This window comes from Anolis carolinensis, chromosome 2 (genome assembly GCF_035594765.1).
Source record: "Anolis carolinensis isolate JA03-04 chromosome 2, rAnoCar3.1.pri, whole genome shotgun sequence".
Taxonomy (NCBI): Eukaryota; Metazoa; Chordata; class Lepidosauria; order Squamata; family Dactyloidae; genus Anolis; species Anolis carolinensis.
Window position 1 is genome coordinate 314,153,272 of NC_085842.1, and position 12,635 is coordinate 314,165,906.

The following is a 12,635-nucleotide window of genomic DNA, read 5'->3' on the forward strand; positions in this document are numbered from 1 at the left end:
TTGCAAGGGGTTTTCCAGGGTAAAAAATGTTGAGAAAAGTTCCTCTATGAAGCCTTCTCCCTCTCTTTCTCCTCTGCAGGAGGCCACAGTTCCCTGTTCCAGGCAGCAAACCAAGTAAGCAAAACGGTGAATTAAGCAATACTAATGCAATCACCCTTTTCCCCAATCTTTTCTTCATGTATGCCTTTCTTTTGTTTTGTAATTTTTGGAACCAAACCAGATTAGGTGCATGTAAGTTTCCGGAACGAGGATGAGAAATAGCAGCAGGAATGTCCACTTGACCCTTTCGTTTCCATCCATTGGAACTGGTTTACTAAAAAACAAATGGATTGTGTTTCCCATCATAGCTACCCGTTTGGACAGTTTTGGATTTTGAAGGATTTTGGAATTTGGACCTATACAGCTATATTAGTAATCAAGCCAACCTTGGCTTTCCCAGCTTATTGACAAGATATAATATGATTTCTGTGTATGAAATGATCATAACTCCCATGCTGGGAATTGTTGAGTGAGTTCTGTGTTCTCTCTTAAGGGTTAGTTTCATATCTCCTTGTGCAAAACTGCAGGGTTAATTTGGAAATCTGTGTTATGGTCATTTCACATAGTAAACAGGTGGGATGAGTACACTGTAGAATTAATTAAGTTTGACACCACTTTACCTGCCATGGCACAACGTCACGGTATCATGAGTGTTGTAGTTTAGTGAGGCATTAGCACTCTTTGAGAGAGAAGGCAAAATACATCGTAAATCTACAACTGCTATGATTCCATAGCATTCAGTCATGAAGTTAAAGTGGTGTCAAAGTTCATTCGTTCTACAGTGTAGATGCACCTAGTGCAGGCACGGGCAAACTTGGGCCCTCCAGGTGTTTTGGACTTCAACTCCCACTATTCCTAACAGCTGGTAGGCTGTTAGGAATAGTGGGAGTTGAAGTCCAAAACACCTGGAGGACCCAAGTTTGCCCATGCCTGCAGTAAGTTTTCTTCTTTTTCTGCAAATTTAAATGAGTTGATATTCTTAGTATCATCTGTTTTCACTGTGCGGCTTTCACAACCATACTAATCCCTATTGTGTGGTGTATTTTGCAGCGGATCCGGAGTACTCTACTGTGGATGGTTATAGTTTGATACATCACCCCTAACCTAGAATAAGTAAGTTAAAAATAAAGAAAACTGGAAATTTGTTTGGAGGTGACAAAGGGATGGCTGAGAATTTGTCACTGTTTTCAACTTGTCATTGATAAATGTTGTGGTGTGTGGGAAACCCCTTCTTCAATCTTTCTGCTACATCTTGAAACTTGGGAAGACCTCTGGATGGTACAAAATACAGTATCATCCCTATATCCATGGGACTGGTAGCTGTGGTTTCATTTCCCTGCTCTGAAAATATATCCTCTTTATGCATTTTCTATGTCCTTCAAGATATATTTTGATGGCCTCTATCAAAAGTTGACTGTGGAGGTACACTGGAGGACTTAGTGATATCTAGAGGTGTGTCCTCCTTAAACATTTCCTAGGCCCAATAGATGCTATGTATTCATTTATTTGAGGACCAAGCGATATCTAGAGATGTGTCCTCTTTAGGAGGATCCTAAGTCCTAGAGCCAGCGGAAGTAATTCATTCATTCATTGGAGAACCTAGCGATAGCTAGAGAGGTGTCCTCTCTTGGGTTATCCTAAGACCTAGATCCAACAGAAGTCCATTCATTCATTCATTCATTCATTTGGAGGACCTAACAATATCTAGAGAGGTGTCCACCTCTCTACATCCAATGGAAGTCATTCATTCATTCATTGGAAGACCTAATGATATCTAGAGAGGTGTCCTTGCTAGATGTATCCTAGACCTAAAATATGTCATTCATTCATTCATTCATTTGGAGGACTTAACATTATCTAGAGAGGTTTCCACTCTCAACATTTCCTAGATCCAACAGAAGTCATTCATTCATTCATTTAAAGAACCTATCTAGAGAGGTCCTCTCTAAGTGTATCCTAGGTCCAATAGAAGCCATTCATTTAACAGGATTCACTGTTACCTACTGTTTAGTATATCCATGCAATATCCTGGAACATAGGGGTCTTACTTTATGATGAAATTCTTGCAGCACCTTGATAGCAATCCTTGACAGCTCAGATGTTCTGAGGCTGCAAAGCCAACCTCAAGCCCAAATTCATTTGCGGAAATAGAACATGGTGATCCACACTTATATCTCACCCAGGACCGTCCTTGCTATTGGCCAGAGAAGGGCACATGCTTTGGGCTGCAGATTCAGAGGAGCACCAATGGCAGCCCCCATAAAGGACAATGTGGGGGATTTGTTCAACTTGTGATTTTGTGATACGAAATCCAGCATATATATCTCATTTGCTGTGTCATACTGTGTTTTTGTGTCGATGATGATGATGATAATGATAATAATAATAATTAAAAAACAACTTTATTTAGATCAGGGTTGTTGTGTGTTTTCCGGGCTGTGTGGCCATGTTCCAGAAGTATTCTCTCCTCACATTTCGCCCACATCTCTGGCAGGCATCCTTAGAGGTTGTGTGGTAAATGAATCTGCAGCTGAAGCATCGAGTTCAAATCGGTAGAACTAAGGGATGGAGGCATATACCTCACAACCTCTGAGGATGCCTGCCATAGATGTGGGTGAAACGTCAGGAGAGAATACTTCTGGAACATGGCCATACAGCCCAGAAAACACACAACAACCCTGTGATTCCGGCCATGAAAGCCTTCGACAACACACTTCATTTAGATCCTACCACCTTCTCCCAAAGGGACTTGGGGCGACTTACAAAATAGCACATATTAGTACTATAACACGTAAAATACAAGTCAAATATATCAACATTGGCAAACAACACAATATCTAAACATTAAAAATTCTTACAAAAGTTAAACCCTACTCAGTTTAAACAAGATATTCAATAAAAACACAGCAATAGAAATTTAAAATGGGCAATACTAAATACAAAGTGACCGTAAAATGCAGAGATAGCAATTAAAATGAACAATGCTAAAATCCAAGTGGTATAAAGTCAGTTTGTAAAAGGTGCTAACAGTCAAATAATATCTTCAGGGGGAAGAACATTTTGCAAGAAAGTGTTTAAAAACACTTAAACCTTTAGGTGCTATCTGTTGAATATGAGCATGACAGAACGGCTTTGAGGATTTCAGTTTATATGGGTAATAATAAATAATAGGTTTACACGTAAGTTCCTTTTTATATTCAAGCAAGTGTCAGAGTAACATGGGCCCTACTCTCTCCCATAATACATTCCATAGGTATTTGGAATTCACTGGCAGTGTGCTCTGGTACCTTCCCAAACTACATATCCCGGGATGGAATACAACATTAATATTATTATGGAATCAAAGTGCTATTTAGTATTGTTGCCTTTTTAACATGCTACAATTTGCTCACAATATGTATATTTTCACCCACAGATCTTGCTGCCTTGTTGCCCGCCTGTACCTCCATAAGGAAAGAAAGAATGCAAGAAAGAAAGAAGAAAGACTCTGCTTTTCAATTTACTTTTTTCTTTCTCTTTTTAAAAAGATTTCACACACACACACAAAAGAGATCACAAAAAGGACACATTTTTAAAAGACACGAAGACCTCATGATTTCTTGGGTGATGTGAGTAGAGGAATCTTTAAGCACCACATTGTCGGAGGTGCAAAGCCTGTGTTTGGATCACTAGTGTCTTGAGTAAGTCGCCATCGTTGTACCTAACCTACCTCACAGGGTTGTTGTGGGGACAAACAAGAGACAACCTCTTTAGGTTGTCTTAAACTTTTTGAAGGAAATGTTGGACAGTATTGTGAAAACTATTACGTGCCACATGAGCCTAAGGGAGAAACGGATATGCACGGAGGTGGCTTTTTGAAAGCATTTGATCTTGTTCTGTTGGACCTGAGTACGGAAGGAGTGAAGGATCCTAAATTATCTTAAACAATAAAATGTTAAGAAGAACCAGAAGATTCATTGTGCATTCATCACTGTAAATGGATGCACGGTAATCAAATGCCAGTGCCAATATTTGGGGTAATTGCAATTGTGCATTGTTATGTGGACCCAGAATTCATCTTCCAATAGTCCTCATGGTTTTTGCAAGACAGAAAAAAATGTGTAGCATTCACTGCTTCAAGTCTAAAGAAATCCACAATGAAGGTTTCTGTGCTCCCTGTACATTCTTATAATTCCTTTTGGGAAAGTGGAGATTATGTTGTTGGGCTACAATGCCCAACTATGTTACATAGGGTTTCTTGCACTTGCAGTTGGACATTTGGAGACCCAATGATTCCCACTTATAGCCTTTCCCATACATAGCCTTTCATTCTCCCCTTCCCATAACATCCTATTTCATCTCATAACCCCAGCATACTCTTCCTTTGAGGAAAGGATTTTTGTTTGAAGTTGTATTCTTTAATAAACCTATGTAGAGCTCTAACTTAATTTAACTTTGTCGTCTCCAACCAGTAAATTTAACTTAGTGGTATCCAACACTTCATCGCTTAGTTCTACTGGTTTTGAACCTGATACTTCAGTTGTTGATTCATAGAAAAAAATAAAATATTTTGTTTGTTAAGTACAACCGGCCCTGCACAATTGTGGGCTTAGTTTTTGAATGGATTTAATTAATGTTGTCTCTTTGCATCTACACTGTACAACTAATAGAGTTTGACCCCACTTTAACTGCCGTGGCTGTTGTTATGGTAGCCTAAAGCTTGTCGTTCAGCAAGACACCAACACTTTTTTCCAGAGAAGGCTAAAGACCTTGCAAAACTACAGCTCCCAGGATTCCATAGCATTTCATAGTTAAAACTGGTGCCAAAACTGCATTAATTCTACAGTGTAGACGCACCCATAGATAAGCACTGTCCCGATCCCCAAATGCAAGGCTGCTGGGCAGCCTTCATGGCTAGGTTTTGTCTCCTGTTCCAAAACTCACACATTTTGAATAGTATTCACATATTGAGAAAAAAGAGCAAATTGAGCTGCAATAAGTTTATTGTGTTGTATACTGTTGTATAAGTTTTGATGTTACTCTAAGCTGCTTTCGACATGATTTTTACCATGAGAAAGCAGCCTATAAATATAACCAATGAGGGTAATTCTCTTATTAATTCCTTTAACTGTTTGATTTGTTTGTATGGCTAAATGAGAGAGCAATGGACTTGCTGCCTTGTACTGCTGAAGGTTAATAAAACACAAATGGAAAAATTCATACAAAGCTGTAAAACTTGTGTCTTTGAAACATACAATGTATTTTGTCAAACTGCTGTTTCAGGCATTGTCCTGAGAGTACAGTACTTTTAAGAGGTGATTTAATCATATGTGTAAAATTTTGGAGGTCGTTTAATAATTTGGGGATTCATATAATTCAGCAATTATGAATTACAAATCGAACATATGCTAGAGATCCGTTCTATGTTGTTAAAACTTAAAATTAGAAAGTGGTTAAAATTACACTCCCCTTTCTCTAGCTCTAACAGGAAGATGGAATTCCTATTATATTATTATTCTTTATTGTTATTATATTATTATCATTATTCTATTTTATTATTTTTGGGCTCATACAGTTGGAAGGGATCCCTAATGACATCCAGTCCAATCCAATCCCATTCTGCCAGGCAGGGAAATGGATTTACTATTATATTATTATGTATCATCTATTAGAGGTAAAGGTAAAGGTTTTCCCCTGACATTAAGTACAGTCGTGTCTGACTCTGGGGGTTGGTGCTCATCTCTATTTCTAAGCCAAAGAGTCGGCGTTGTCCGTAGACACCTCCAAGGTCATGTGGCTGGCATGACTGCATAGAGCGCCATTACTTTCCTGCCAGAGCAGTACCTATTGCTCTACTCACATTTGCATGTTTTCAGGCTGCTAGGTTGACAGAAGCTGGGGCTAACAGCGGATGCTCACGCCGCTCCCCGGATTTGAACCTGCAAACTTTCAGTCTGCAAACTCAGCAGCTCAGCAATTTAACATTATCTATTATTATTATTATTATTATCATCACCATTCTATTTTAGTATTATTGGACTCATACAGTTGGAAGGGACTCCAAAGGACAATAAGTCACCCCATTCTGCCGGGTAGGAAGATGGCATTACTATTACATAATTGTCCTCTGTTGTTGTTGTTGTTGTTGTTATTATTATTATTAAACAGTTGGCAGGGACCCCTAAGGACATCCAATCCCACCCCATTCTGCCAGGCAGGAAGATGGATTATCTATTTTTACTATTCTCTATTATTATTATTATTATTCTGTTTTTATTATTAGACTCAGACAGTTGGAAGGGACCCCTAAGGACATCAAGTCCATCCCATTCTACCAAGCAGAAAGATGAAATTACTATTATACTATTATGCATTATTATTATTATTACTATTCTATTTTATTATTATTAGACTCATACAGTTGGAAGGTACCCTTAAGGACACCCAGTCCCACCCCATTCAGCCAGGCAGGAAGATAGAATTGATAACGGTCGCCCCCGCTTTCAAATTGATTAAAAAACGCAGCAGAGAGTTCCATAGATTACTCTCCAAAAGAACGGAGCGGGACCGCAACAGACTATTATTAAAAGACCTTTTTTCCTTCATTTTCCTCTTCCCTGAACCATGTAACAAATCCCCCCAATAAAAGTAGCATTTATTTTTAACAATAACACTCTCTATCTGGTTATTTTGTATCTCCCTCTGACTCCTTCCTTTTTGCATGCGGTTTCTCTCCCTCCCGTCCTTTAACTCCGGCTGAGGTTCTCCGCCATAGATTAACATGGCGGACGATGTAAATTGGCTCATATCTCTATCAAAATTACCCCTAGAACGCTCCTCTTTTAGTCTTAACCCTTTCTAAGGCTCCTGACTCGAAGACAACCAGCAGACCCGGAATCGGTCCAGTTTTCGGCATCTCAACAGCTGACTGTCAAACAGAACCGCGTTTCTTTCCAAGCCAAGTTGCTGCTTTATCCCGGGGTTTTCTCTCCCCGCGACTCGCGGAATGGTTCTCCCTGGCCCCTTTCTGTGAAATGGGGATGGGGGGATCGCTCTCTCGCGGGGGAGACATAGTTCACCAAGGACCCTCACCCTCTACAGCTGCCAAGGGATGCCCGGACGGGGGCCCTCCACGTTTCATTCATAATTTCATAATTTTATGAAAGAGAAGAACACTCTTCCCCACACCTACCCCTTGGACTTATGAAATCCTATACCTCCAAAGACTTACTAACCCATATGTGCCCCTTCCCCATGCCATCTCTATGAATTCCTTATGAACTCTTTCCCCTCATGCATTTGTGAATTTTTATATTCTATGTACATGACTCACTGCTGTATGAATTTCAAACTGTTGGGCTAACTTCATGGATTGTGAAATCATGCTGCTTGAACCCTACTTCTACGTTGGATTCCCCAGATGTTGTGAACTTCGTTCCTATCAAATGTTTTCTATTGCTCATTTATATTGTTTATATCATTCATGATTCCCCTTTATGCAATGTCACCCACCTTTATGGATTCTCCTTTATCTACCTATCTGCCTATATGTATTTACACTCTTTGGGATCCCCGGAAAATATGTGTTTTTCCCTGCTGGGTTTATGTTCCGACTTTATTTATAATTTTCATTTTATCCCAAATAATTGTCAGATCATGAAATCAAATGGGAAATATTATGACCCCAACCTGAACTCTAGCCCCATGACTCAGACCTCCCCTTCCCAAAAAACAAAGGGATAATCTGCCACAGTTAATCCCATCTCACTCCGATCGCATGGACAATATAGGGCGAGTCACCAAACTAAAGGTGACTCGCCCCCAAGGCAAGCATTGTCACATCGCAGGCCAGGACGCCGCAGGAAGGCACCCTGTGGGGCCGTCAATGATGGCTCATCAAATCACCACTTCCCGTCTGACACCCCAAAGACATATCTAAAATCTGCGAACGTGACAGGACCCCGGACATCCTTGATGGGTGTCATTAATTCCTTTAGAAATTGGCTGGGCCAGAATTAATCCGATGTTTCCTGTCCGGTCACCGCATTGTTTCTATAGCTCCCGCCTCCTCCTCTCTGATTGGCCCGAGGGGGGACAAAAAACAGCTCCCCATTGGGCCAGCAGGGCAAGGCGGGAAACGAAAGCCCGCCTCGTTCAACCTCTCAGCCTATCTGCGATCAGATGGGCGGGGGAGCGGGGCGGGAAATTCAAAGGGCTGTCAGACCGAAACATTGTATAAATATGACTTTATTTGAAACATATGTTACGCTAGTAGATTGAATGATCACTATTAGCGTCCTTTTCAGCTGAATTGCTCAATAAAAACTCCTTGGCGGATTTTCCTTCAACTTGGCGGACCTTCTTCATTTCAGGCTTCAGGTTGTATTGCGGCTTATATTCCTCTTTTGGCTTCGCCAAGGTCCGTTCCCTCAGGACCGGATCGGCTTCCTTCTAAAGGGGCCCGATCCCCCAAACGCGGTCGACAACAGAATTACGATTATTGCATTATTAATATTGTATTACTTTGTAATATTCTACAATACAGGCTTTGTGGCCTGAAGTTTTATCCATAGCATTAGATGTATATATAATATACTAGCTGTGCCTGGCCATGCGTTGCTGTGGCATTGTCTGGTGGTGTTGGTGAGAAATTGTTGAGGTAGTGGTGGTATTGAATGTCTGTATGGTTGTCTTTATGTTTAGTATGCACACTGAAGTGGATTATATGGCAGTGTGGACTCAAGATAATCAAGTGCAAAGCAGATAATATAAGATTCTAAATGGGTTATATAGCTGTATGGAAGGGCCTTGAGTCTACACTGCCATATAATCCAGTTAAAATCTGATAATCTGTGGAAGAGGCCTAAGTGAGGCCTAACTGTGCCTGTCCCCTGGGCTGAGTAGGTTGCTAGGAGACCTTAGCCTTCAAACTGGCAGCAATTGGATAAAAACTATTATTCCTTTCCCTGTAATTAGGACTTTATTTTTCTTTTGTTGTTGTATCAACCTAGAGCCGTGAATGATGGGTTGTGTTGTCAAATTTCGAAGTTGGGGGGCCTGTAGTTTTGTTGTTTTGTCCGCTGCCCTGATGCCATCACTCTTTTATATATACAGTAGAGTCTCACTTATCCAACATAAACGGGCCGGCAGAATGTTGGATAAGCGAATATGTTGGATAATAAGGAGGCATTAAGGAAAAGCCTATTAAACATCAAAATAGGTTATGATTTTACAAATGAAGCACCAAAACATCATGTTAGACAACAAATTTGGCAGAAAAAGTAGTTCTATACGCAGTAATGCTATGTAGTAATTACTGTATTTATGAATTTAGCACCAAAATATCATGATGTATTGAAACATTGACTACAAAAATGCATTGGATAATCCAGAATGTTGGATAAGCGAGTGTTGGATAAGTGAGACTCTACTGTATAGAAGATTATAATATTAGCATAGCACAATATTAGTGTTATAGATTACTATATTGTACGATACCACTGCGGCAATATTATTAGTAATATTACATGTAATATATAATCAGAGTGGTAGATTGCATCTCCATTGCAAGAAAGTGAAAAAAAAAGAAAAGAACCTGAAGGCACACGAGAGCCGTAGTAGTGGGTGGACTGTACTTTGTTTGATCTCTATGAGGCTAGAAGGGAAAGGAGGCGTGGCTACAAGTTCACGGAAGTCTCGCATCATGTGACCGCTGGCTCACGTGACTCTCCTCCCTGCTGCCGCCTGGAAGGGAGGAGGAGCTGCCGCAGAATCAACAACATTCGGGAGGAAGGGAGAGGACGGCGGGATGGCCGAGGCGGTGAGGCCCCGGAGTTCGGCCAAAACAGGCCGCAGCAAAGCCAAGGTGAGCTGCCTTGCTCAGCTCCCTTTCCCTCAGCCCTTCTGGACTACAACTCCCACAATCCCCCAGCCTTCCTGTCCCTTTAAGACTTGCCAGCCACTCCATGAAACCTTCCCTAGCCATTAAAATATAATAATAATCGAAATATAATAATGACTTTTTAATGGGTAACCCAAGGCCTAGAGGGATTTGGGGGCTGGCAGTCCCAGGAAATAATATAGTAATGGAATTAAATTATATAAGTAATATTTATTTTAATTGTTGTTATTATTATTATTATTGTATTTATTTATATGCCGCTTTTTTCTTCCAGAAGAGACCCAAAGCGGTGAACAGTAGTAAAAGCATTACAGTAGAGTCTCGCTTATCCAACCTTTGCTTATCCAGCAACACAGTCTGCTTTTTAGTAGTCAGTGTTTTTGTAGTCAATGCTTTCAATACATTGTGATGTTTTGCTACTAAATTTGTAAATACAGTTATTACTACATAACATTACCGTGTATTGAATTGCTTTTTCTGTCAATTTGTTGTAAAACATGATATTTTGGTGCTTAATTTGTAAAATCATAATGTAATTTGACATTTAATGGGCTTTTCTTTAATCCCTCCTTATTATCCAATATTTTCGCTTATTCAACTTTCTGCTGGCCCATTTAAGTTGGATAAACGAGACTCTACTGTTATTATTATTGTATTTGTTTGTTTATTTATTTTATTACAACATTTATATCCCGCCCTTCTCACCCGAGAGGGGACTCAGGGTGGCTTACAATAAACACACATATAAAGATTATACAATACACTATATATCAGATTAAAAATTATTAACTTACATCAACATTCATAAAAACATTCTAAAATACAAATGGGCATGTTCAAGTTCAAAAGGTCTGTCAATTGAGTTCTGGCGTACATAATAATAATTAGCGCTGCTAATTCTTATTTGAAAGCCTGGCCCCACAACCAAGTTTTTATCATTTATTTATTTATGTACCGCTTTATCTCTCCACACCGAGACTCAAAGTGGCTCACAATCAAAAGCACTGCAGCTTAAGGTAAAGGTAAAGGTTTCCCCTTGACATTAAGTCTAGCTGTATCCGACTCTGTGGGCGTTGATGCTCATTTCCATTTCTAAGCCGAAGAGCTGGCGTTGTCCGTAGACACTGCCAAGGTCATGTGGCTGGCATGACTGCATGGATTGCCATTACCTTCCCATAGAAGCGGTACCTATTGATTTACTTACATTTGCATGTTTTCGAACTGCTAGGTTGGCAGAAGCTGAAGCTAACAACGAGAGCTCACCCCACTTATTGGATTCGAACCGCTGACCTTTTAGTCAGCAAGTTCAGCAGCTCAGCTATATTACAACATTAATATTATTATATATAATATATTACTATTATTACACTACATTGTTATGCCAGTTTTTTTCTCCAAAAGAGACCCAAAGTGGTGAACAGTGGTAAAAGCAATATTATTATTATTAATGTATTTATTTATATGCCAGTTTTTTCTCCAAAAGAGACCCAAAGTGGTGAATAGTGGTAAAAATATTGTTATTGTTATTATTATTATTATTATCATCGTATTTATGTATATGCCACTTTTTCTCTGAAGTTTACTCAAAGCAGTGAACAGTGGTAAAAGCAATATTATTATTTTTGTTATATTTCTTTATATGCTGCTTTTTTCTCCAAAAGAGACCCAAAGCGCTGAACAGTGGTAAAAGTAATATTATTATTTATGCTACTGTTTTAGTTATTTATTTTTATTCATTCCATGTTTATCTTATTGTGTTTATATGTTGTCAGTCTTACATTGCGCATTGTATTGGGCTTTTTAGTATTGTTAGCTGTTTTGAGTCTCTTTTAAAAGAGCAAAGCAATATGATAATAACAACAACAACAATAATAATAATTTAATGCTTATTATTGTTATTATATGTATTTACACCCCGCTTTATCTCTCCAATGGGCACTCAAAGAAGCTTGACATAAAATCATTAATATACAATTAAAATATATATAAAATGCAAACATTAAAATTGAATTAAACACAAGCAGCATTAAAAAATTCACAAGTTAAAAGTGGTTCCAGCGGTCTTAACCATTTATTTTTAATAGTTCCATGTTTAATTTCGTCTTTGTGTTTCTGTATTGTAGATCTTAAATGATGTATTGTTTTCAAACATTGTTAGTCACTTTGAGTCTCTTAAGAGAGGACAGCGGGATATAACAACAAGAGCAAGAACAACAAATTTAAAAAATTGCTCGTAATACATAATTTGAAATTTGGGGAAAATATAAGGCAATATTCTCTGTAGGTTTTTAAAAAGATAAGAGATATATATTTTTATATATAGGCTATGGTCCCAACTAAACTGTGTCTAGACATGGAAGCTCTGCGTAGTGTTTCATCTCTCTCTGAGTGTATCAACAATGGAGAATTAATGCAGTTTTACACCACTTGAACTGCCATGACTCAATGTAATGAAATCCTGGAAGTTGTAGTTTGGTGAGTCACCAGCACTTTTTGCCATAGAAGGATAAAGACCTTGTCAAACTACAACTCCCATCATTCCATAGCACTGAGCCATGGCAATTAAAGCAGTGTCAAACTGCATTAATTGTACAGGGTAGATACACCACTGGGCAGTTTATCTGTAATCGTAGGTTAAAACCCTGACATGAAATTAAGATAGGAAGAGGATTTAAAGGATGGAATATAAAGATTTCTGTAAGCATCGAGTGGCTTT

The 12,635-nt window shown here is 39.0% G+C and overlaps 2 protein-coding genes across 2 annotated transcripts in view; both read left to right on the forward strand.

Annotated features, from left to right (window-relative positions):
• Positions 1-4,466, forward strand: part of pstpip2 (proline-serine-threonine phosphatase interacting protein 2) — a 48,985-nt gene extending 44,519 nt beyond the window's left edge. The window contains exons 13-15 of the mRNA XM_062972593.1: positions 80-114; positions 1,090-1,152; positions 3,455-4,466. Coding sequence (XP_062828663.1) covers positions 80-114; positions 1,090-1,142 — 88 coding nt within the window. The 3' untranslated portion in view covers positions 1,143-1,152; positions 3,455-4,466. The remainder of the gene's footprint in view (positions 1-79; positions 115-1,089; positions 1,153-3,454) is intronic.
• A 5,270-nt stretch (positions 4,467-9,736) lies between these two features.
• epg5 (ectopic P-granules 5 autophagy tethering factor) overlaps positions 9,737-12,635 on the forward strand; it is a 73,002-nt gene continuing 70,103 nt past the window's right edge. Inside the window, exon 1 of the mRNA XM_062972592.1 lies at positions 9,737-9,883. Within this exon, the coding sequence (XP_062828662.1) occupies positions 9,827-9,883 (57 nt within the window). The 5' untranslated portion in view covers positions 9,737-9,826. The remainder of the gene's footprint in view (positions 9,884-12,635) is intronic.